This window comes from Convolutriloba macropyga, chromosome 9 (genome assembly GCF_964194025.1).
Source record: "Convolutriloba macropyga chromosome 9, txConMacr16.3, whole genome shotgun sequence".
Lineage (NCBI taxonomy): Eukaryota > Metazoa > Xenacoelomorpha > Acoela > Convolutidae > Convolutriloba > Convolutriloba macropyga.
Genome location: NC_134476.1, coordinates 52,447,501 through 52,473,949, shown reverse-complemented (window position 1 = coordinate 52,473,949; position 26,449 = coordinate 52,447,501). Strand labels below are relative to the sequence as shown.

The following is a 26,449-nucleotide window of genomic DNA, read 5'->3' as shown; positions in this document are numbered from 1 at the left end:
GGAAAACCATTTAGAAAAAAATCCGATCCAAAAAATCGAAAAAACAGTAAAAATCAGAGTGAAATTGCCGCATGTGAAAAAACCACTACCGAGAAACCGAAATTTTGTTCAAACACCATTTTCGCACTCTACTTTAAAATTAGAGCGAAAAAAATTTACGCCGCAAAACCACTCGCTTTTTCGCTCCATTTCCTGTTCCGGCGTGACCAAAATCACTACTCCAATTTGACTTCAAAAATCATGAAAATGTGTGAACAGATCTTAAAAATAGACAGCGCCCCAATACAATTCAAATTCTTTGAATTGTAAAAAAAACCAAGAGCACCGCAATATAGCTACGCTCAGCTTACTGCTTCGCAGCTATAAAAAAGAACATATCGTCTGCCTTAACAGGCTTGAGAAAAGAAAGTAATCAAGTTTTTCTAATTCATAAATCAGTAATCGATTTTTCAAATGATGCAAAACGCTAATCACTATTAGCACCAAAAGTATTAAAATTAAATAAGCTACGCTATCAGTTTTATGTTGTTCAATTTCATTATGACAGTTCCGCCCAATCCCAAGTTCAATTCTGGCTTTTGGAAGACGGTGCTTCAATTTTCTGGCACAGCTCCAAAATCTGGTCCAGCCAGGTGACACATTGTGCTACACGGTCGAAGTCTGGGTAGGTGTTCAACACAGACAGTAGAAATATTCTGACTCCGACCAGCCAGTGTTCTAGGTTGACTTTGGTGAAGTGTTTGAGTTTCCTGAGGCAGGAGGGACACAGCAGGAGGGGCTGGTCCATGGCCTGTTGGATGGAGACACTTCCATTCATTAGGCAGTGGAATGTGCTGCAGTGCTTCATCCCAAACACGTGACACACCTCATGCGCAGACACCTACAGAGCCCAAATTAATATAAGCAAATCTAACGGAATGTTTGATACTAAAAAACTCACTTCTTCGAAGACGAAAATTTAAACTTCAATTGACATAAAATTGCTACAAACATTATTTGAAAGCAAACAAAGAACATCCAGAAAATTGCAGGAAAATAGCCGACACTGACGCGTTTGACGCACATAAAAAAAACATAAGATAGAAATTGAGAAAATTTTTTCCTATATTTCAAAAACTGTCGTGATTCGGTGTACAGTTTCAGTTACATTCTAAAACTACGCTTAATTTAGCTGCTAAACTGAAAGCTATTAAGATTAATACTAATATAAGCTAGCAATCACATGAACATCGTGACTTATGTACAACAAAAAATGTGATCAAAAGGTGAAGGGAATGAAAAAAACATAGCAGGACAAATGCTGAAATACAATCCAAAGAACTGAATGAAAATCTCAAAAGTTGAAAAAATAAAATAAAAAAAAACAATCTAAACAATCATTGCTAAAACTCTTGAATCTTTTTACCCTTAAAGCCAAATTTCATCCAATTAAGTATACCCATTAGCCACACAAAAGCCTTGAAAGAAGTTTATTGGCCACTTAAGATAATGGCAAAACTTTTTGCAAGTTTCTAAATTTTGCAAAATTAATAACTTCAAAGCCATATTTTGGTCTCCCTAATCTGTTCAGTAACCCATCTGCAAGACCTAGAAAAGTTTCATTGGGCGTTAAACATCGATAAAAACAGAAAATGATCAAAAAATATTTCAAAAAATTTTAACAATTGCAAATTTTATTGAAATATTGCTAAAATTCGTGATATTAATATCTTGAGAACCACTTCACGGACATTAGAAACCATCCAGTAACCCAATTTCAAGCCTAAAAACGTTTCACTGGCCCATACAGATGGATAATCCCAGAACAAAATTAACAAAAAATTTGAACAATTCAAGTTTTTTTTAAAAAAATCGAAAAATTAGTTTTATTTAAATGTGGAAAACCATGCCATTGCCCCTAGGAACTATGAAGTATTTTATTACCGAATCCTAGAGTGGGTTTTCTGGTGCTGAAAATCAAAAATGACAAAAACTTTCAAAAATCTTTAAACGTAGGTGGTAGATTGCCAGAAAATAGCCGCAATAGCTTCGTAGATCTGCAGTCTCAAAAAGATAGTAACAGAAACAGACAAAAGAGAAATTTCTTTTTGTCAAATTCTGGGATGTTATATTTTGATTACAAATCTCTATAAGTTATTGCTGCTTCTATTAGCTGCTCTCCAATAACTTTCATTTAGAGTGACACGCACTCACTTGACCTTACCTCTTCTTGAATTAAAGTAAACAAAAGTCAATTTCAGAGTAAGGAAGTCATTTTTGAGAGCGAGGTAAGTCACGCGTGACCAAAAACTTATTAACGCAAATGAACAAAAAAAACTCGCTCCAATAAGAATGAAACATGCCATCACACACGCAATTCAGTTGAAATTGCATAACGGAATGAACAAAAAGCAGATTTGAAGTGATTGTGACGTCATATGATCGTAACAAAAATCTTGACGAAAAAAAACCAAGAGAAGGCCAAAACTAGCCCCAGCTATCGCTGTGCGGCTATTAAAAAAACTGACTAAATAAGCAAAACGTATGCGTGTTTATGTCAGCAGTAACAGAACACAACTTACAAAAAGTCAATTACAACTTACTAACTGACCAAACAAAAACTCGACAAATGACAAAAAAGTGAAAAAATTGCACTATTTTGAGCTCAAAAACTCTTTAAAATGATCTTCTAACCATCAATAAGACCTTCCCATCAGCTCCACTACTCTAGGCACATGGAAGACTAGTAACTCCAGCTATTGGCATCTAATGAAATTTAATGCCCACTGGGCTTTACCTATTTGTCCCGTTTTGAAAAACCAAAGCCATGGAAAATATGTAAGAACATCTTACAAAAAAAAGACAGAGCACCAATAGAACCCAAATACTTTGGATTGTAGAAAAAGGAGAGTGCCTAAATAATAGCCGTTGAGAGGCTGAGGGCGGCTATTAATTATAACCGAAGAAGTTCTGAACAATTTCTCTCGCACGATTAGTGGGAGCTCGAATCTATTACAGCCTGCTACACTGGGGGAAGCGGGTCTAAATTCACTAGGGGCTGCAAATGACGGTCAATGGAGGTTATTATATACCACTATAATGCCTACTAAAATTCAGTAAAAACACCAATCTTAGTGCACTTTTAGTAGCAAAGTGCCGCCATTTGAGTTCAGCTGCTGACACCCGTGAATGGGAAAATTAGATCACGCAAAACAAAATCACAGGTCAAAAGTAACTCGAAAAGTCAAAACGGTCAACAAAAAAATTACATAAAACAGACCAACACGTTTACAATAATTAGTTCAAACTTCGTTCCAGAACAATTATTTAACACATACAATAAAGAAGGTTTAAACATGTGAATTATAGATAGTTATTTTTCACATGGAAAAAACAACCAAATGGCGTCGAAAGAATTGCTATTGAATGTCTCGTTGGGACTCGATTCTGTTGTTAAGTGCATTAGTCGGCGGTTGGTGGGGGGAAATGAGTTTACTATGGGGCATCAAACGACCTCATCATTAAAGGTCATAGACCGCTATCATGATTTGAAGTAATTAAATGAAACCAATTTTGGCGCACTTTTCATTTAAATTTTACCTGTCAGCTGTTACCAATAGAGCTCAACTACTTAAAATAAAGAACATACCCGGCAGATTGCCGGAAAATGGCCGCCGTTGATTCCAATAAGCATAATTGGGATTGAAAGAATAGATATTGAAAAAAAAAAGATTTTTGTACAAAAACATTTTTTAAGTCCTATTTATTTTGATGGCATTTCGTAGTTTAACATAACGTACTTCTGTTTCTTAGAGAGAGGCTACAGGGGCTACTATCAATACCAATAAGCAATAGAGATGGTAACTAGGACTTATAGGAACGACGTTCAAATAGCGGGCATTTAAAATTGGGCTTATGGGTTTATCCCGTTTCTACTTCTGACTTCTATTTTTTATGCCGACTCTGTTCATTTTGAATTTCTTTGCTGAACAACCGATGTTCAAAATCACTTTTAGCAGAATGAGAGAAGAGAGAAACTAGCCTAGAGAAGTCAAAAAGATATCACGCAAAATGTTGAAAAAGCGGCAAAATGAGGTAAAACATTTTTTTATTCGACGAAGTAAAAAAACATAGCAGGACAAGTCCTGACGTACAATTCAAAGAATTTTCATTGACTAAACAGAAAAACTAGACCTAGAATGGACTATGAGTGAATTGAGAAAACTATTTTAAAAAAATCAGATCAAAAAATAAGAAAAAAAAACAAAAAAACAATGTCAAAGTGCCGCATGTGAATAAAAAAACCACTAGCGAGAAATGAAAATTTAATTCAAACAAAAAACTAGGCGTAGAATGAGCTGTGAATGGATTAGGAAAACCATTTAGAAAAAAATCCGATCCAAAAATTCGAAAAAACAGTAAAAATCAGAGTGAAATTGCCGCATGTGAACAAAAAACCACTACCGAGAATCCGAATTTTTGTTCAAACACCATTTTCGCACTCTACTTTAAAATTAGAGCGAAAAAAATTCACGCCGCAAAACCACTCGCTTTTTCGCTCCATTTCCTGTTTCGGCGTGACCAAAATCACTACTCCAATTTGACTTCAAAAATCATGAAAATGTGTGAACAGATCTTAAAAAAAAGACAGCGCCCCAATACAATTCAAATTCTTTCAATTGTAAAAAATAGGAGCGCTATAATAGCCGGCTAAGAAGATGAGGGCGGCTATTAAATAAAAGAACACTTGAAATCACGCAAAACCCAAAAGGCAAAGACGAAAAAGTCAATCGAAAAATCAAAACGGTCAAGCAAAAGACACGACTACAATAACTGCTTCAAATTAGCGTTCGAGAGCACTTTAAAAGTTGTTATGAACATCTTTAAGCTGATGCCCAAACGAAAACAAAACAGAACAGCAAATGAAGGCAAAAATATATCTCACGATATAGCGCTCAACTGAGCTGTACGATGAAATTTTGTGTGGACATAAACCAAACTTAAAACATTAGGGACAACGCAGCTAATATTTAAAAGATTAAGAATATTGGACTTAAGCTTTCCCTTATATAACAAACAAGTCCTGCTATAATAACTTATGTCTTTATTCTAAGATAACTTCAAAAATCGTTCCTTAATGAAAATTAATTGAGAGTAACACTCTTCCATGCAAATGATCGAAATGTTGCATTTTACCGAATGTACTGTATATAATAATATGTTACAAATACAAAAAAAGGATAACGCTGGTGGCCCGTACAAGCTTTCAATTTTGCAATAACCGGGAAGCGCTTGAGCTCAGCTTTCAGATTGAACGAAGAAACATTATTCACAACAATATTGCCCCCATTCTATTCTCAAAATAAACGGAAAAGACCAACAGTTAAAGAGCACAGCCAAATTTTGAAGAGCATAATTGATTAACGGACAAATTGCTTTCAAACAACTGACGAGGTGTTGCCTCTGGTAGTAGCTACCTTAAGCTTAGGGAGGTTAGCCTCAGCGTACGAAGAAAAAAGGGAGGATTCGTCCAAACCTCTTCAAACGTTTGTCAGCAGCTTCGGTGAACAATACACTTAGAATTTAGTTGAGCTTACGGGAAGCTGCTCAGCAACTTAATGTTCTCGGTTTTTCCCACGTTATCCTGTTTTGATTGGTCGAAATATCAACGCACGAAGAACCACAAAAAAGAATCAAAGACATCAAACTGGCGAATCACAAAAAAGATACTTTAAAAAACACTCTTATTCAAAAGGGAGCAAACCCAAATGTTCAACCTCCAGTTGTTTAATTAATTTTTCGACACAGATCTAAATAGACAAAGATATTTGTCAACGTTACAGTCAGTATTCATCTTTTCGGCCATTTTCTGAAAAACAAAAACCATAATTATATCCAATAGATTACTGGAAAATACCTGGTATTTTTTACCTTGGGATTCGAAAAAGCCAATTAAAATCATTTTTGAGTGCCGTAAGGGATGTACGAATAGAACCATATCAAATCACTGGCAAAAAACAGACTCAAAATAAAGCAGAACAATACTTAGGTTGCTAAGCGACAGAATTCACTCAACAGCTGAAAAAAATGGTTGCTTTGAGCTTTCAAAGCGATCAATTGGTCGCAAAAAACTTGAACAATTGAAATATGACAAAACGAAAAATAGACCTCAAACTAACAAAAAATGGACGTTTCCCGGAAAACTCACTCTACTTTAAAACATTATCAAAATTTTTGTCTGTCCTAAAACTACGGCTCCTACTGCTTCGCCGTGAAAACTAACCCTTGAAATTTGATTTCCATTAAATTCAAAAATTGAATAATACTTTCGGAAAAAATTTGACAAAATTAGCCAACTAACATCGGGCGAATTGCTCTCAAACGATCGGCGAGTAGTTGGCTTCGGCAGTAGCTAGCTACGGTTTATTGAGCCTAGCTTTCTCTTAATTGAAGTGGCGTGAGGTGAGAGCAGCGGGGGAGGGAGGCTGATGGCGGCAACAGTGGGGGAGAGACGGTGGGAGGGGAGTCTTTGGTTGCACGGGGCCCTTAAGGCCTGAACGATGTGCAGGGGTGGGGATTGGGGGGGGGGGGGGGTGAAGTGCGGGGGATGATGTTTGTTAACCTTTAAGAACCGCCCTTCACATCATAAGTTTAATTTCCAAAACAGTGTGTAACTTTCTGTGAATCGCATACCTGGAGACTAGTGAGCTGAAAGGCTCTAAGACCACTTAATGCCTGCTGGGCGTTACCTGTTTATCCCGTTTTTGAAGACGCAAACTCAAATGGGTCAAACGAAAAACGCATAGAAAGACCAACAGGGCTAATATAATTGCTACTAACTTTGTTTGCAAGCAATTTAAAAAATTAACTTCAACTTCGCTGAGCATTTTTATCTGTCGCAGCCACCAAAGAGAGAGGACGCTCTCAGTTCTTAAAAATGAACTACATCCATGTCAAAGAATTGCTCTGCCAACGTCGAAGTCTGAAATTCAGACTTCGACGTTTAAAAAAAATTTCTTGAACTTTGTCATCCTACAATCTGGAGTTCTTAAAAATTCTCAGTGAGCTCCCAACGAGAGTTACAAATGAGTATCAGGTAAATTAATTGGTGCATTTGTTTTAACGATCAGCACAATTTGAATAAGCTGTAAATTGTATTTAAACGAATGATTACTACCTTTAGGAACTGCCAAATAATTTTGGTGGTCAAGTGTTGAAGGTCTGATTGCCCTGCCTGGAAGCTAGATGGCTCGAATCTGCCAAAACTCATGACTGCACATCTGTAGAGAGAACTGCCCTGGCCCAGTTCAAAGTTCATCTTCTCCTCTGGGTAGAGGTCGTGCCAGGATACGACTATGAGGCATTGGTACTTTGGCTCCCGCTCACTCACGTACTGCACGGCCAGTTTGATGAGACTGGTTGAGAGGATCTGGAACTTCTTGGTACGATTGTGGTACCTGAAGAGAGACTTGTTTCAAGTAAGAGAACCTTGGTGCTGTTTTCCTGCAGAGGTAACCACTTTAATGAAATTCCTGCAGAGGTAATCGACTCTAACGAAGGTTAGTCACGGAGAGATAATTTGCCAATGATGGCCAAAATTTACAGGATTGCGGAAACCAGATATTTACATCTGCAGTGCAACGAGTAATGCCAAAGCAGCAAAAATGGGCAAATGTTTTATCTGTTCTTATTATTAGGAAAAGAGACCCCAAAAACTTATCCCCCGCAATTTCGAGCCAATTTGCTCGATTATGTACACGAAATTGACCTTATATATTGATACAGGGGTTCATTTTTCCCTCAGTCTCGTAACTTGAATAGATTCAGGCTGCTAAATTTACGATAGCTGCTGCAGGTTGTAATGCTGTTTATAATAATAGACGCTTGCCTGGTAATCATATGGGGAAACTGTTTGACAGTGATCTGGGGAAGAGAGTGGACTCTGTAGCCCATGAAGAAGCATGACATCCACCCACCAATTAGAGACATGAGGTGTTTAATGTCAATTGATGGAGGAAAGGGTCCCAGGGGCAACAGTCCAATCAACCTGTTCTTCACTGGCACTGAAACGAAATAATTGCCAACGTCTTGACTTAATCAATTTCTACCTCAATAATGAAAGGATCAATTTTTCAGCGAAAAAAAATTTCTACAATTTATTGCCACTGGTTTTGCAAAAGCTTACTTTGTGTATCTGGAAAAACAACGTGATGGCAAAAGAAGACAATTTGCCAAGAAGCCAGTAATAAGAGATTCATTAGTCGATATGTTAATTAACACTTAAAAAATTTTAACCACACATTGTAGATTAACAGAAAACTGTCGCGATCGATCCCCTTCAACATCGATGGGGACTGATATCAAATTAACACTGCACGCAAAGATAAAAGTGACAGAACACTTTCCAAAGCATCGAAACAAAAGCTCGACTTTAATCTACTGTAAAAATTGGAATTGAATCCTCATCTGGATCTGAATTGAATTTTAATCCAAATTTTTTAACAAAATCTTGTTTTAGAAACTACGAGATCATTAGATTAATCAGTCAAGCAGTTCACACAAATTGCCTACAGTTGCTTTCAAAAACTGTGCTGAGAGAGGGAGAACGAACGACTTTATCGCCCGATAAGCACACCAAAACCTCTACAAAACAATTATGTACGTACAATTAACACAAGAGCCAATATAAAGAGTTTTCTTCCAAAGGTAAAATCTCAATTAATATACGGCTTGGTAAGATAATCTTAGTCGACTTTATTAGCTCATTGTCATGTTATTAGGTCCATAATCCAAGTTTTGAATCACAGCAAGTCTCAGATTATTGGCCCCTCGTCGCTCTCGTTGATTTATGTGAATCAAAACCCACAAAATCGGGTTTTCAATTGGAAAAGTGGTTTCAACACAATCGGGTTTTCAATTGGAATAGTGAAATCTACACAATCGGGTTTTCAATTTGATAGTCAACTTTGGATACGCCTGGTTGCTACTAGCTCACAGGTCTGCACTTCTTGCTATCAACATTATAGCGTTTCTTCGCATTAGTGTGACTGAAACTGATTGAGCAAGTCAGCTGACTGAGCCAGCTGAAAGCAACTGACAAACCAGCTGAGTGCAAACTTCTGTTTTCAGTGAGCAGACCTAATCGTTGTCTAATCAGTTCAAGTCATAACCCATACATGATTAAAATCGTAGTTTTTGTTTTAAACTTGAAAAGTTGTTTTTACTGCTAGCTCAATTTTTTAACCAGACCCGGATATAAGACTGTGTCGATGAAACAAATTCGCCACTTCAGCTGCGCTAAAGCAGAACTGTGGTGACTTGAGATCATACTAACTGAATTCGGTTTCATAAATTGGGAGAACAATTGACTCTAAGATTGTCAGAATACGCAAATAGCCCGTTCATCGAAACAAAAAAATCATCGATTTATGCAGGTTGGGCTCCATCTTTGCGACCGCTCGAGGAAAACTGCCTTGCAAACTAAAAAAGCATCCAGATGCTTCTTCAATCTTTCCGCAAAATGACTTGTTTTTAAGATTTACACCTTCAACAATTTGGTTCTAACCATCAGTAACGTCCGTTCTGCCACACAATAAACAAATTGTCAATACAATTTGCAATTATTCCGTTGGCAAGATTTCAACTGTAATGATTGGGTAGATCATAGGGAAAATAAGACGGTTGAGCAAGTTTCAAGTCCTCCGAGAACATGCAAGGCAAGCAATCGAAAAAAAAATACGTGGCAATTCGTTAAAAACAGTACAAAACATAATCGAAAAAAGGGCAAACTGCTCTCAAACGACAGGCGAGGCGTTGGCTTCATCAGTAGCTATCTGCGACTAAGCGAGGCCAGCTGCTTTGGATTGTGGTCGAATGGTGCGAGGGGTGGAGTGGACGGCGGTCAGGTGTTTTTTAGGGTGTGGGTGGGCGTTAACTCTTAGAACCGCTCTTGTCAACATGAACTTATGCCTCTCTATGCACCATGAACTTATGGCTCTCAAATAGTCTCTTTGAATCCCATACTTAGAAACCAATGAACCAAAAGACAGAGAAAATACTGCCTTCGGACTTTACCTGTTTGTCCCACTTGTTAGGACAAAAAGTCAAACGGTCAGACAAAACAATCATATGAAAAATAGAAGGAATAAACACTAGCAACACTAATATAAATCCTACCAATTTTGCGAGAGCAGTTAAAAATCAGTTCTACCATCTAAATAACTTTCAAGAGTAAAATTACCAAAAATCTGAAGGGCACCTTTTCGAAAGCTTTTTTGCAGTCTAAATACAATGCAATTAGGTTTGAACAGAAGAATTGGACTTTTATTTGATTGGAAACCACGTTACAATTCTGCACGCATCTAAGGATCAGAGATTTGTTTCTCCACTTCGTTATTGTTCACTTTCTAATAATTTGATTTGTTCTCTAGTTCTGTCCCGCTTTTAGGCGGCTACAAAACAATTTGAAGCTTTCGGATGTTTCTCAATGTCATATCTGTTTAAAATTTCAATAAGCTAAATTTCGATATAAAAATTTGGCTGCAATATACGCTCCTTGAAGAGATCAGTGGAGTGTACTTTTTGTCCAAAGTGGCAAGTTTACTCCCCAGTTAAACTGCTCATTTATGCACTTGACGTTGTTCGGCTTGAAGGAATATTCCGCAGAAACAAACTCATAGATAGCAAGCATGAGGTGGTTTAATAACTTCATATTCAAAAGAAAACTGGATCTCAGTTAGTATGATTTGTAAAGAATAAAAATTGTTTAATCGGCATTCAAGGTGATTCTGTCAGGTAAAAATTTAATCAATTTTTTATGAAATATTTTCATTGCTTTCAAATTTGCAGAACACACAGTCATCGGTCATGCGCACCTTAAACAAAGTCATTTTGACAATCCACTTTTCAGACAAACGGATGACAAATAAGAGTCGAAAAGTAAAAGGTCCTAGCACTGTTCCTTGTGGAACATCAGCGTCAACAGCTATTTTCTCAGACAATTCTGTGCCGAATTTTCCGCAGTGTTTGATTCGTGAGAGATTTTGGAAGAAAAATGGTCGATTGCGAGATTGAAAATTTCAGCTTTTTTGGGAGACTGTGTAAAATGGAAGTGGAAGTTTTCTCAAGATCCAAGAAGACATCACCTGCGCCGTAGCTACCATATTCTGTATTTTTTCAATTAAAAGAAGCACAGTAAGCCGAATTGCTCTGTTCAATCAAAGGCTCATATTTTTCAAGATACTCTACTAACCGATTGAGTAAAACTGTTCCTAAAACTTTTGCAAAAGTTGGTGTTACGGAAATAGGACGGTAATTAGTTAATACAGAAAGCGCTCCTTTTTATGAATTGATGAGAAGTTTGCATCTTTTAAAATCGTTGGGAAAACTTTCTCTTGGAAAAATTCCAAATGTTCTCCTTTCGAGGTAAAATGGAAAAACCTGGCCTCTATTAGGATCGATCTCTGCGGGTTAGGCTTGGTCTTTGCGGAAGTGCTCGAGGAACAGTGCTTTGCATTTTTTTTAAAAATTGGACTAAAGTCGGGCGGGCAAATTGCTCTCATACGACCGTCGAGCCGTTTGCTTCGTCAGAAGCTAGCCATGGTTTAGTGAGACTAGCTTTAGCTTTATTGAAAGGGGCATGAGTGAAATTGAACAGACGGGTTAGTTCATAAGAAAAAAAGGAGGGTTTACAAGAGCTAAGTCCTCCGTGAAAATGAAAGTGATGGAAGAAAAAACCTAACAGTTCGTTAAAAACATACATTAGAAAAATCATCAACTCACTTCCGGCAAACTGCTCTCAAACGACAGGCGAAGGTTCGCTCTTGTTCTATCCACTTCTTAGCCGGCTAGTACACACTTTGAATCTTTAGGATGTTCCTCGATGTCTTAACTCTGTTTAAAATTTCATTCAGCTGAATTTCGAGATGAAAATTTGGCTGCAAGATACGCTTCTTGGGGAGATCAGTAGAGTGGACACCTTTTTGTCAAAAATGGCATCTTAAAACCTCAGTTAAATTGCTTACTTAAGGGGTTGATGTTTTTCGGTTTGAAAGAATATTCCGCAGAAACAAACTTATAGATAGCAAGCATGAGGGGGTTTAATAACGAATTAGTATGATCTGTAAAGAACGATACTCTTTTTTATCGGCATTTATTGTGAGTTGATTCTCTGTCAGTTATCTGATTATGTATTCCTAAAATATTTTATCAGTTTTTGATGAAATTTTTTCATTGCTTTTGCATTGTATTTAGACTGCCGGAAGCTTTTTGCAATCTAAATACAATGCAATTAAGTTTGAACAGATGTTTTGAAATTTCGACGACTTATGAAATTAAAGTCCACCAGTTAAAGAATTGGACTTTTATTTGATTGAAAACCACGTTGCATTTTTGAACGCTTCTAAGGATCAAAGATTTGTCTCTCCACTTCGTTATTGTTCACTTTATAAAATTTTGATTTGTTCTCTTGTTCTGTCCAGCTTTTTGGCGGCTACTAAACATTTTGAAACTTTCGGATGTTTCTGTTAAAAATTTCATTTAGCTAAATTTCGATATAAAAACTTGACCGCAATATACTCTCCTTGAAGAGATCAGTGGAGTGTACTTTTTGTCAAAAGTGGCACGTTTACTCCCCAGTTAAACTGCTCATTTATGAACTTGACGTTGTTCGGCTTGAAGGAATATTCCGCAGAAACAAACTCATAGATAGCAAGCATGAGGTGGATTGATAACGAATTAGTATGATCTGTAAAGAACGATACTCTGTTTTATCGGCATTTATTGTGAGTTGATTCTCTGTCAGTTATCTGATTATGTATTCCTAAAATATTTTATCAGTTTTTGATGAAATTTTTTCATTGCTTTTGCATTGTATTTAGACTGCCGGAAGTTTTTTGCAATCTAAATACAATGCAATTAAGTTTGAACAGATGTTTTGAAATTTCGACGACTTATGAAAATAAAGTCCACCAGTTAAAGAATTGGACTTTTATTTGATTGAAAACCACGTTGCATTTTTGAACGCTTCTAAGGATCAAAGATTTGTCTCTCCACTTCGTTATTGTTCACTTTATAAAATTTTGATTTGTTCTCTTGTTCTGTCCAGCTTTTTGGCGGCTACTAAACATTTTGAAACTTTCGGATGTTTCTGTTAAAAATTTCATTTAGCTAAATTTCGATATAAAAACTTGACCGCAATATACTCTCCTTGAAGAGATCAGTGGAGTGTACTTTTTGTCAAAAGTGGCACGTTTACTCCCCAGTTAAACTGCTCATTTATGAACTTGACGTTGTTCGGCTTGAAGGAATATTCCGCAGAAAAAACTCATAGATAGCAAGCATGAGGTGGTTTAATAACTTCATATTCAAAACAAAACTGCGTCACAATTAGTATAATTTGTAAAGAATAATAACTCTGTTTAATCGGCATTCAAGGTGAGTTGATTCTGTCAGGTATCTGATTGTTAATTCTAAAATTTTTTTATCAATTGTTAATGAGATATTTTCATTGCTTTCAAATTTGCTAAACACACAGTCATCTCGTCATGCGCATCCTAAACAAAGTCATTTCCACAATCCACTTCTCAGACAAACCGATGACAATTAACAGTTGAAAAGTAAGAGGTCCAAGTACTGTTACTTGTGGAACAACCTGTTCAACAGCTATTTTCGCACATAATTCAGTACCCAGTTTTACGCAGTGTTTGATTCGTGAGAGAAGATTTTGGCAGAAAAATGGTCGATTGCGATATAAAAATTCAGTTTTTCTGGGAGATTTATATAAAACGGAATTACAAGTTTTGCAAGATCCAAGAACACATCACCTGTGTCGTAAGTATCATATTTCTTATTACTTTTTCAATAAAAAAAAGCACAGTAAGCTGAATAGCTCTGTTCAATCAAAGGCTCATATTGCGGAAATAGGACGGTAATTAGTTAATACAGAAAGTTCTTCTTTTTGTGAATTGATGTGAAGTGTGCATCCTTTAGAGTTGTTGCGAAAACTTTCTCTTGAATACAATCGTTAAACTTTGTCGAATCTGAAGATCTGTTCCAATAACATAACTTCCAGAAGTCACTACTCAAGCATTGATGTATCCCGGCCCCGGTGCTCTGTTGCTATCCAGTTCGACAACAACTCTATAGATTTCCCTCAAAGTTAAAGGTCTTAACTGGAAATATTCCAAATGTTCCTCTTTCTTTCAACGTACAATGGAACAACCTGGCCTCTATTAGGCTCGATCTCTGCGGGTTAGGCTCGATCTTTGCGGAAGTGCTAGAGTAGTGCTTTGCAAATTGTTTTTCTAAAAAATCGGAATGTCGGGCGAATTTTCGGAAACAACCGGCGAGCAGTTTGCTCGGTCAGAAGCTAGCCAAGGTTTAGTGAGGCTAGCTTTAGCTTTATTGAAGGGGCATGAGCAAAATTGAACAGACGGGTTAGTTCATAAGAAAAAAAGGAGGGTTTACAAGAGCTAAGTCCTCCGTGAAAATGTAAGTGATGGAAGAAAAACCTGACAGTTCGTTAAAAACATAAGAAACATAATCAACTCACTTCGGGCAAACGACAGGCTCTCAAACGACAAGCGAGGGTTTCGCTCTTGTTCTATCCAGCCGGCTAGTACACATTTTGAATCCTTCGGATGTTCCTCGATGTCTTATATCTGTTTAAAATTTCATTCAGCTGAAATTCGAGATGAAAATTTAGCTGCAAGATACGCTTCTTGGGGAGAGCAGTAGAGTGGACACCTTTTTGTCAAAAATGGCATCTTAAATCCTCAGTTAAATTGCCTATTTAAGGGGTTGATGTTTTTCGGTTTGAAAGAATTTTCCGCAGAAACAAACTCATAGATAGCAAGCATGAGGTGGTTTAATAGCTTCATATTAAACAGAAAACTGCGTCACAATTAGTGTGATTTGTAAAGAATAATAACTCTGTTTAATCGGCATTCAAGGTGAGTTGATTCTGTCAGGTATCTGATTGTTAATTCTAAAATTTTTTTATCAATTGTTAATGAGATATTTTCATTGCTTTCAAATTTGCTAAACACACAGTCATCTCGTCATGCGCATCCTAAACAAAGTCATTTCCACAATCCACTTCTCAGACAAACCGATGACAATTAACAGTTGAAAAGTAAGAGGTCCAAGTACTGTTACTTGTGGAACAACCTGTTCAACAGCTATTTTCGCACATAATTCAGTACCCAGTTTTACGCAGTGTTTGATTCGTGAGAGAAGATTTTGGCAGAAAAATGGTCGATTGCGATATAAAAATTCAGTTTTTCTGGGAGATTTATATAAAACGGAATTACAAGTTTTGCAAGATCCAAGAACACATCACCTGTGTCGTAAGTATCATATTTCTTATTACTTTTTCAATAAAAAAAAGCACAGTAAGCTGAATAGCTCTGTTCAATCAAAGGCTCATTTTGCGGAAATAGGACGGTAATTAGTTAATACAGAAAGTTCTTCTTTTTGTGAATTGATGTGAAGTGTGCATCCTTTAGAGTTGTTGCGAAAACTTTCTCTTGAATACAATCGTTAAACTTTGTCGAATCTGAAGATCTGTTCCAATAACATAACTTCCAGAAGTCACTACTCAAGCATTGATGTATCCCGGCCCCGGTGCTCTGTTGCTATCCAGTTCGACAACAACTCTATAGATTTCCCTCAAAGTTAAAGGTCTTAACTGGAAATATTCCAAATGTTCCTCTTTCTTTCAACGTACAATGGAACAACCTGGCCTCTATTAGGCTCGATCTCTGCGGGTTAGGCTCGATCTTTGCGGAAGTGCTAGAGTAGTGCTTTGCAAATTGTTTTTCTAAAAAATCGGAATGTCGGGCGAATTTTCGGAAACAACCGGCGAGCAGTTTGCTCGGTCAGAAGCTAGCCAAGGTTTAGTGAGGCTAGCTTTAGCTTTATTGAAGGGGCATGAGCAAAATTGAACAGACGGGTTAGTTCATAAGAAAAAAAGGAGGGTTTACAAGAGCTAAGTCCTCCGTGAAAATGTAAGTGATGGAAGAAAAACCTGACAGTTCGTTAAAAACATAAGAAACATAATCAACTCACTTCGGGCAAACGACAGGCTCTCAAACGACAAGCGAGGGTTTCGCTCTTGTTCTATCCAGCCGGCTAGTACACATTTTGAATCCTTCTGATGTTCCTCGATGTCTTATATCTGTTTAAAATTTCATTCAGCTGAAATTCGAGATGAAAATTTAGCTGCAAGATACGCTTCTTGGGGAGAGCAGTAGAGTGGACACCTTTTTGTCAAAAATGGCATCTTAAATCCTCAGTTAAATTGCCTATTTAAGGGGTTGATGTTTTTCGGTTTGAAAGAATTTTCCGCAGAAACAAACTCATAGATAGCAAGCATGAGGTGGTTTAATAGCTTCATATTAAACAGAAAACTGCGTCACAATTAGTGTGATTTGTAAAGAATAATAACTCTGTTTAATCGGCATTCAAGGTGAGTTGATTCTGTCAGGTATCTGATTGTTAATTCTAAAATTTTTTTATCAATTGTTAATGAGATATTTTCATTGCTTTCAAATTTGCTAAACACACAGTCATCTCGTCATGCGCATCCTAAACAAAGTCATTTCCACAATCCACTTCTCAGACAAACCGATGAAAATTAACAGTTGAAAAGTAAGAGGTCCAAGTACTGTTACTTGTGGAACAACCTGTTCAACAGCTATTTTCGCACATAATTCAGTACCCAGTTTTACGCAGTGTTTGATTCGTGAGAGAAGATTTTGGCAGAAAAATGGTCGATTGCGATATAAAAATTCAGTTTTTCTGGGAGATTTATATAAAACGGAATTACAAGTTTTGCAAGATCCAAGAACACATCACCTGTGTCGTAAGTATCATATTTCTTATTACTTTTTCAATAAAAAAAGCACAGTAAGCTGAATAGCTCTGTTCAATCAAAGGCTCATATTGCGGAAATAGGACGGTAATTAGTTAATACAGAAAGTTCTTCTTTTTGTGAATTGATGTGAAGTGTGCATCCTTTAGAGTTGTTGCGAAAACTTTCTCTTGAATACAATCGTTAAACTTTGTCGAATCTGAAGATCTGTTCCAATAACATAACTTCCAGAAGTCACTACTCAAGCATTGATGTATCCCGGCCCCGGTGCTCTGTTGCTATCCAGTTCGACAACAACTCTATAGATTTCCCTGCTAGAGTAGTGCTTTGCAAGTAGTGTTTTGTTTTTCTAAAAAATCGGAATGTCGGGCGAATTTTCAGAAACAACCGGCGAGCAGTTTGCTCCGTCAGAAGCTAGCCAAGGTTTAGTGAGGCTAGCTTTAGCTTTATTGAAGGGGCATGAGCAAAATTGAAAAGACGGGGTAGTTCATAAAGCAAAAAGGAGGGTTTTACAAGAGCTAAGTCCTCCGTGAAAATGTAAGTGATGGAAGAAAAACCTGACAGTTCGTTAAAAACATAAGAAACATAATCAACTCACTTCGGGCAAACGACAGGCTCTCAAACGACAAGCGAGGGTTTCGCTCTTGTTCTATCCAGCCGGCTAGTACACATTTTGAATCTTTCGGATGTTCCTCGATGTCTTATATCTGTTTAAAATTTCATTCAGCTGAATTTCGAGATGAAAATTTAGCTGCAAGATACGCTTCTTGGGGAGAGCAGTAGAGTGGACACCTTTTTGTCAAAAATGGCATCTTAAATCCTCAGTTAAATTGCCTATTTAAGGGGTTGATGTTTTTCGGTTTGAAAGAATTTTCCGCAGAAACAAACTCATAGATAGCAAGCATGAGGTGGTTTAATAACGAATTAGTATAATCTGTAAAGAACAATACTCTGTTTTATCGGCATTTAATATGAGTTGATTCTCTGTCAGTTAGCTGATTATGTATTCTAAAGAATTTTATCCGTTTCTAATTGAAATTTTTTCATTGCTTTCAAATTTGCAAAACACTAGCGTCATCCGTCATGCGCACCCTAAACAAAGTCATTATAACATTCCAGTTTTCAGAAAAACCGTAGACAAATGTCAGTTGAAAAGTAAGGGGTCCTAGTACTGTTCCTTATTGAACATCCTGGTAAACAACTATTTCCTCTGATAATTCAGCAACCAATCTTACGCAGTGTTAAATTTGTAAAACTCATTTTAAAATGTCTTAAAATTCTCAGCCTTCTTCAGAAAGCTTTCACAAGATATAGAATTGAAAGTTTTTGCAAGATCCAAGAATAGAGCACCCGTGTCCTAGTTATCTTGCATACTTCCTATTGCAAAAAAAGCGTCTATATCCTTTCTTCAATCTTTCCGTAACATGATCTATTAGGTCTTTTTTAGTATTTACATTTTCAACAGTTTGGTTCTATCCATGAGTTACGTCAATTCTGCCGCGGAAAAATAGCGATAGTGCCATTACAATTTGCAATTATTCCATCCGAAAGATTCAAATTGTATAGAAGGGGTAGATAATAGGAAAGATATGAGTGTTAAACAAAATTTGAGTCCTCCGCGAACATCTAAGGCAAGAACCGTCATGAACGGCATTAAGAATTTTTTGCTGATGAAGAATAACCCACGAACTTCGTAATTCGGGTTCTGCCACAAAAATAGCTTTCAAGAATAAATTTGCCAAAAAACTGAAGGGCACCTTATCGAAAGCTTTTTCGCAGTCTAAACACAATGCAATTAAGTTTGAAATTTTGAGGTACTGATAAAAAAAAGCCCACCAGTTGCAGAATTGCACTTTTATTTGATTGGAAACCAAGTTCTATTTTTGAATGCTTTTCAGGATCCAAACTTTGTTACTCCACTCCGTTTTTTTTTACTTTTATAATCTGATTTGTTCTCTTGTTCGGTCCAGCTTTTAGGCAACTAATAAACATGTTGAAACTTTCGGATATTCTCCAATCTCTTACAAATGTTTGAAGTTTCATTCAGCTAAATTCCAAGATAATCAAATCGGCTGGCAAGATACGCTCCTTAATGAAAAGATGAGTAGAGTGGACAAAATTTTGTCGAAAACGACACTTACTCCCCGGTTAAATTGCCTATTTTTGCAGATTGTTTTTTTTTGAGTTTGCAGGAATATTCCGCTTAAAGAAACACGAGAGTACAATTGCCTTGAAAGTATCAGTTTTCAGTCGCGGACGTGTTCGGAGAACAGTACTGTGCAAAGCATTTATATCCTTTCTGCAATCTTTCCGTAACCGGACTTGTTAGGTCTGTTTTAGTATTTACAGTTTCAACAATTTGGTTCTATCCATGAGTTACGTCCGTTCTGCCGCGAAAAATGAAAATAGTGTCATAAAAGTTTGAAATTACTCCATCCGCAAGATTCAGATTGTATAGAAGGGGTAGATGAGGGAAATTAAGAGATTTAAACAATTTTTGAGTCCTCAGCGATTATCTAAGGCAAGAAATGAAAGAATATACGTGACAGTTAGTTGGAAAAAGCCAAAATAATCAACTAAAGTCGGGCAAACTACTTTCAGCAACAGGCGATGGGCTTGGCTTTCTCAGTAGCTAACTGCGCGACTCATTGAGGCTAGGTGCTTTGGATTATTTGAGGGGTGTGGGTGAATGTCGCGAGAGGGTGTGGTGGAAGGCGGTGAAGCGTTTTTTTTTGGGGGGGGGGGCGGGGTTGAAAATATTAGGACTGCTCATTGCGCCATGAATTTAAGCCTCCGAAGCAGTATCAGTGAACCTAATAATCAGAAACCAGTGAACCGTAAGACTAAGAAAATTACTGCCCTCCGGGCTGCACCCGATTGTCCCATTTTTTAGGACAAAAGACAAACGGTCAAACAAAAAGAAATAGAATGAAAAACACCAGAAACACTAGTATATCTGCTATAAATTTGCTGAGAGCAATTAAAAATTAGAGCAATAAATGAACCAACATGAACGCCATTAGAAAATTTTTTATGATGAAGAGTAGCCCACAAACTTCGCAATTCGAATTCTACCACATAAATAACTTTCATTGCTTTTATGATTAAATAGAGTCCACCAGTTGCAGAATTGCACTTTTATGTGATTGGAAACAAAGTTCTATTTTTGAAGGCCTTCCAGGATTAAAGCTTTGTTACTCCACTTCGTCTTTTAATGCCATTTATAATCTGATTTGCTCTCTCGTTCAGTCCAACTTTTAGGCAACCAGTATACAATTCGAAACCATCGGATATTCCCTAATGTCCTATATCTGTTTGAAGTTTCATTGAGCTATATTTCGAGATAAACAACTCGGCTGGCAAGATACGCTCCTTAATGAAAAGATCAGTAGAGTGGACACTTTTTATGAAAACGATACTTTTACTCCCCGGTTAAATTGACTATTTTTGCAGATTGTTTATGAATTTAAAGGAACATTCTGCTAAAAAAACGAGAGTACAATTTACTTGAAAACATTAGTTTTCAGTTGCGGATATTCCATCTCTTCTGAGGATATAAATTCCTTACAAAGACCTCTGAATATAGTTGTTATGCTTCTTTTAACTTCCCTTCTACAAAGTTGCGATACTTTTTAATTGACACAATTGAATCAGTTTGATCAAATTCATCAATTTGTATTCATTGCAGTTCATTAATTTTTAATAATTAAAATGAATAAACATTTTCGGTTCATGAGACTTTGCGCTAGTGAATCTAACTGCACTGATCCTTTTCATTCATTCTATGTTATTCTCACTAATCACCATTGGGGATTCGCGACCCTCGAGAACAATCGCTCCATTTCAACTAATAAACATTTGACGGCTGAGTATTGTTAGAGGTGGCAGAAGTAGTTCTTTCAGACTGTCTCTTCAGCATGCTGAAGATGAAAAATTCAACGCATCAATTTATTGACATTTAGTTCTTAATATTAATAAAAAAATAGGGTAGTGCCCAAGGAAAATATTCATTTCCAACTCCAGTTTAGTCAATTTACAAATATATTCATCTCCATACACATTGCTTTTGTAGTCGCAAACTTTAAAAATACTTCATGATAACGTATGTCAGATGCTGCTTGATGTTCACCATTTTGTTCTTCCCACATCCAAAGACTTGACCGAGCAAGTTCCCTAGGTATATTGCTCTTCATAAAATTGCTTTCCTGTTACTATTCCATAAATTTGCTTGTAGCGAATATTTAAAACTTGTATTTTCGAGTTGATCGATCAGTTGTGTCTTTCACCGTATAAAAATCAGTCAATTAAGCAAAACCTCTCCCCTATAAAGTAGTCAGTCAACTTGGGGGCGGCAAGTCAACTCCAAACTGCATATAAATTATGAGAGTAGTAAAGTGTCTACACTTTATAAAAAAAAGATAGCTTCTGTATGAATTAGAAAGGGAAGACAAGATGATTTGAATTCGACATTTGAAAGGCGATTTCAAACAACCTGCCCTCTTCTAGTTTAGTAACAAAGAAATGTTTAGTAAAAGGAATAAACATTTTCGGTTCATGCGACTTTGCGCTAGTGAATCTAACTGCACTGATCCTTTTCATTCATTCTATGTTATTCTCACTAATCACCATTGGGGATTCCCGACCCTCGAGAACAATCGGTCCATTTCAACTAATAAACATTTGACGGCTGAGTGTTGGTAGAGGTGGCAGAAGTAGTTCTTTCAGACTGTCTTTTCAGCATGCTGAAGATGAAAGATTCAAAGTATCAAATTATTGACATTTAGTTCTTAATATTAATAAAAAAAATTAGGGTAGTGCCCAAGGAAAATATTCATTTCCAACTCCAGTTTAGTCAATTTACAAATATATTTATCTCCATATACATTGCTTTTGTAGTCGCAAACTTTAAAAATACTTGATGATAACGTATGTCAGATGTTGCTTGATGTTCACCATTTTGTTCTTCCCACATCCAAAGATTTGACCGAGCAAGTTCCCTAGGTATATTGCTCTTCATAAAATTGCTTTCCTGTTACTATTCCATAAGTTTGCTTGTAGCGAATATTTAAAACCTGTATTTTCGAGTTGATCGATCAGTTGTGTCTTTCACCGTATAAAAATCAGTCAATTAAGCAAAACCTCTCCCCTATAAAGTAGTCAGTCAACTTGGGGGCGGCAAGTCAACTCCAAACTGCATATAATTTATGGGAGTAGTAAAGTGTCTACACTTCATAAAAAAAGATAGCTTCTGTATGAATAAGAAAGGGTAGACAAGATTTGAATTCGCTATTTGAAAGGCGATTTCAAACAACTCGCCTTCTTCTAGTTTAGTAACAAAGAATACCCTTTTCTCTCGGTGCCAACCCCAGCATAATATTTGACGCCGACAAGCTATGTTGGCGCCACTGCTAAACAACAGCAAGCGCAACTGAATTTGTAAAAACACGAAAAAGGTCAAAACTGAAAAAAGTTGGGACTGTACTACAAATTGGGATCTGTACCCGCCCCCCGGGTTTTGGGTAGGGAAACTCTGAGCAACCACAGGTTCTCTCACACACGGTTAGGGATGACCCTAAGCTATCCATGGACCCGACCAACATAACTGTATCATATCCACAAGTGTGGCTATTAGCACCTATATGGTGCACAAAGTACATTTTTTCATATAGTCATTTCATTGTTAAATTTCATAACTATGTGTTAGCTAACTAACCTTAGTTGTTTCTTTGTGTTAAAATGCAGTATATTCAAGGAATCCAGTGCCACGTGAACATCTTCCTTGCTTAAGTCAACAAAAACGAATAGTGCGGTAACTTGACATTTACTAAGTAAGTATTGACATAAAGCACTTGCTCGATTAACCAATCAGAAACAGAAAGAGGACGGTACCGAAACAGGAGGGTAATTAAATAAAACAACATAGCTAGCAGATTGCCAAAAAATAGCCGCAATAGCTTCGTTGATCTGCAGTCTCGACAAAAATTTGTCTTTTCATTGAAGGCTGATATATTTCATTTTGATTAAAAATCTGTATAAGTTTTTGCTGCCTCTATTAACTGCTCTCAAATAACCTCTATTTAGAAAGACAGACACCCTTTTGACCTTATCTCTTTAAATTAAAGTAATTAAAAGTCAAATTCAAAGTGAGGAAGTCATTTTTGAGAGTCAGGTAAGTCAAGTGTGGCCAAAAATTTAATCACGCGAATGAACAAAAAAACTCGCTCCATGAGCAAAAAATGACGTCACGCACGCAATTCAGTTGAAATTGCATTAACGAAAGAACAAAAAGCAGATTTAAATTGGTTGTGACGTCATATGGTCGTAACAAAAATCGCGACGACGAAATAAAAAAAAACATAGCAGGACAAGTCCTGTCGTACAATTCAAAGAATTTTCTTTGACTAAACAGAAAACTAGACATAGAACGGACTATGAGTGGATTGGGAAAACCATTTAGAGAAAAACCCGATCCAAAAAATCGAAAAAACAGAAAATCAAAGCGAAATTGCCACATGTGAACAAAAAACCACTAGCGAGAAATGAAAATTTTGTTCACACAAAAAATTAGGCCTAGAATGAGCTATTAATGGATTGGGAAAACTATTTAGAAAAAACCCGATTAAAAAAAAATCGAAAAAACTGTAAAAATCAAAGTGAAACTGCCACATGTGAACAAAAAACCACTAGCGGGAAAGCGAATTTTTGTTCAAACAGCGGTTTCTCACTCTACTTTTAAATTAGAGCGAAAAAAATTCACGCCGCAAAAGCACTCGATTTTTCGCTTCACTTCCTGTTTCGGCGTGACCAAAATCACTACTCCGATTTGACTTCAAATATCATGAAAATGTGTGAACAGATCTTAAAAAAGACAGCGCCCCAATACAATTCTTTGGATTGTAAAAAAACCAAGAGAAGGCTATCGCTGTGCGGCTATTAAACAAACCTTTTCGGTTCATAAGACTTTGCGCTAGTGAATCTAACTGCACTGATCCTCTCCATTCTATGTAATTCTCACTAATCGACATTGGAAGATCTCGGGGATTTGCGACCCTCGGGAATAATCTGGCCATTTCATTTAAATAAGTCGACGGCTGAGAGTTGGTAGAGGTGGCAGAATTAGTTCTTTCAGGTTGTCTTTTCAGCATGCTAAAGATGACAGATTCAAACTGAGAGAACGAGGACTCATTCCCAGTTTGAAAGTAGTCATACATACCTAAAACATGAGTTCCCGGTTAACTTCAGCGTCATAATCTTGTCAGATAAACTTGATTGTTATGTTTAACTCCTGTGTGGCAGTCAAAAATTGAGGATTTTAGAAAAGTATCAGTTTATTGACCTTTAGGTCTTAATAATAATACACCCATTTTAGTTTAAGTACAAATGTGTTAATCTCCATGTACACATGCTTCTGTAGTCGCACACTATAAAAATACTTGATGTAAACGTTTGTCAGATGTTCCATTTTGTTCTTCCCACAAAAAAAATCGTCCGAGCAAGTTCGCTAGGTATATTGCTGTTAATAAAATTGCTTTCCTGTCACTATTTTATAAGTTTTCTTGTAGAGAAAATTAAACCATTGTCTTTTGAGTTGATCGATCAGTTGTGTCTTCCAGTAAAAAAAACTGTCTATTAAGAAAAAGCTTCTTCCCTTTTAGGGTAGTCGGTCAGTTTGGTCGCGGCAAGTCAACTCCAAAATACATATATAAATTATGAGTAGTAAAATGTATAAGCTTAATAAAAACATAAACAGACTACTTTAATTCAGGGGCTTTATGGGCGCAAAAAGAGTTTGTCACGCCGGGATTCGAACCATTGACCTCCAGTACTGCCCATTCGTATCAGGCCCTTCTTTTTGCTATGCTACAATCGATTTTAATTCAGCAACAAGTTTACTTCGGAGTGAGCAATAGAGATCACTCAAAACTGATGAACGAAAGCGTGAAAAAGTCACTTGAAACGTCAAAAATGTTCTAGAAGAGAAGCGCAAAATGTTCGAGCTAAAAATGTTCAAAACAACTGCTATGAACTTCGCTCGAGAGCAATTTATAAAGATAGCTTCTGTATGAATAAGAAATGGTGTAAAAGATGATTTGAATTCGTCATTTGAGGAATTTGAAAGGCGATTTAAAACAACCCGCCCTATTCGAGTTTGGTTACAATGGAAGCTTTGACAACAGGACGCCGGCGCATTGATCGCTCGCCATGAGGCAGAGTATCGAGCTACATTTTCCAGATGAAAGTATGCACGTCAGAAAATCAATCTCTTCTCTCGCTGCCAACCCATTCGACGCTGACAATCTATGTTGGCACCTGTACTACAAATAGTATCTGTACACGGCCTCGATTTGGGGGAAACTCTGAGCGACAACAGGTTCTCGCACAAGGTTCTGGCTGACCCCAAGCTATCCATGGCCGCACAAACAATTGCATTGTATCCATAAGTGTGGCTATTAGCACCTATATGGTGCAAATGTATACTTTTTAACTTTTAATTTGAATGCACTATCATTTCTTAGTTAAATTTCTTAATCACAAGAAATCTTGGGTCTTTCCCATTATAGCCCCCCGTGAAATTATAGCCCCCCCCCATTATGGTATATTTAGCATGGTTGGGGAGGGGGCCACAGGTTATGTGACCACTAAGATGGGGGAGGGTGGGGGCTTTGGGAAAGACCCGAAATTTTAGTTGTCTTTTCTTGGTCAAATGCCGTATATTCAAGGCATTCACTGTCACCTAAGCATATCCCTCGCTTAATTCAACAAAAGCGAATAGTGCGGTAACTTAACATTTACCTAGAAAAAACTATTTTGTCAAATTAAAATACATTTTTTGCCCCGTTTTTCTTTTCCCACGTCAAAATTATGTTTTGAACTAATATTTTTGCGTGAGTTCCCGCCCTATATCCATCGCCTGTGTTTACTGCCGATTTCAACGTGCTCATGTTTATAGCTTTGATGACTTTCTCTACTATACGACAGGTATCCAGAATTTTCTATTCCATTCATTACATTCAGCAAGATGTTGGCACTCCTTAGAATCCTTCATTTGATGTTCTGATATTCCCAGTGGTAACTTGGTCGTATGCCCAACATAGATGGATCCGCATCCATTACATTTTATCTCATATACCACGTGGGATTTCAAGGTTTCTATCGGAAGATGATTATAGTGGGTGCAAGATAGAAAGAAGAGTTGCCTCTATACTGTAGAAAAGTCTTTGGTTTATCATAAGATCCAGTGTGGCTTTTTGATGCTTTTTTGTTGGTTGTTGTCTTCATTTGACCTTCACGCCCAATTGTTTTATTTTCTAAGGTCTGGTTCTCTATTTTCGAACACCATTCATTCGGATACCGATTTTTAGTCCACCATGTCTTGTTTTTCTCAAGCCCCTGACCAAAAGCCAACCTATTAGATGTTGCGTTAAAAACGCTGTGAACCGTCACTAGAATGATTTTTTATTTTTGCTGAATTGCTGCACTGCTTCAAAAATTCAGTATTATTCCCGTGTCAGTTTGTATTTTATACAAATTACAGGTAATTTATTTTTGTTGCCAAAAAATACATTGATATATGGAGTTACCAAAGCCTCTTCTAAG

At 36.9% G+C, this 26,449-nt stretch overlaps 1 protein-coding gene across 1 annotated transcript; it reads right to left on the bottom strand.

Annotated features, from left to right (window-relative positions):
- Window positions 1-409: 409 nt before the first annotated feature.
- LOC142345448 (archaemetzincin-2-like) lies at window positions 410-24,073 on the bottom strand. Its single transcript, XM_075397503.1, has 4 exons — window positions 23,796-24,073; window positions 7,868-8,042; window positions 7,157-7,436; window positions 410-880 (listed from the first exon to the last, which is right to left on the bottom strand). Exons 1-4 carry the CDS (start codon window positions 24,061-24,063, stop codon window positions 566-568), a joined length of 1,038 nt encoding a protein of 345 aa, XP_075253618.1. The 5' UTR covers window positions 24,064-24,073; the 3' UTR covers window positions 410-565.
- Between the last annotated feature and the right edge of the window lie 2,376 nt (window positions 24,074-26,449).

What these genes read in the sequence shown, in the direction of transcription:
- LOC142345448 (XM_075397503.1), bottom strand. Translation starts at nt 24,063, where the DNA reads ATGTATGACTACTTTCAAACTGGGAATGAGTCCTCGTTCTCTCAGTTT. An exon ending in AAGTCTTATGAACCGAAAAG is followed by an intron (nt 8,043 to 23,795) that starts GTTTGTTTAATA and finishes ATTTCGTTTCAG; the next exon opens with TGCCAGTGAAGAACAGGTTG. An exon ending in TTATTTGGCAGTTCCTAAAG is followed by an intron (nt 881 to 7,156) that starts GTAGTAATCATT and finishes TGGGCTCTGTAG; the next exon opens with GTGTCTGCGCATGAGGTGTG.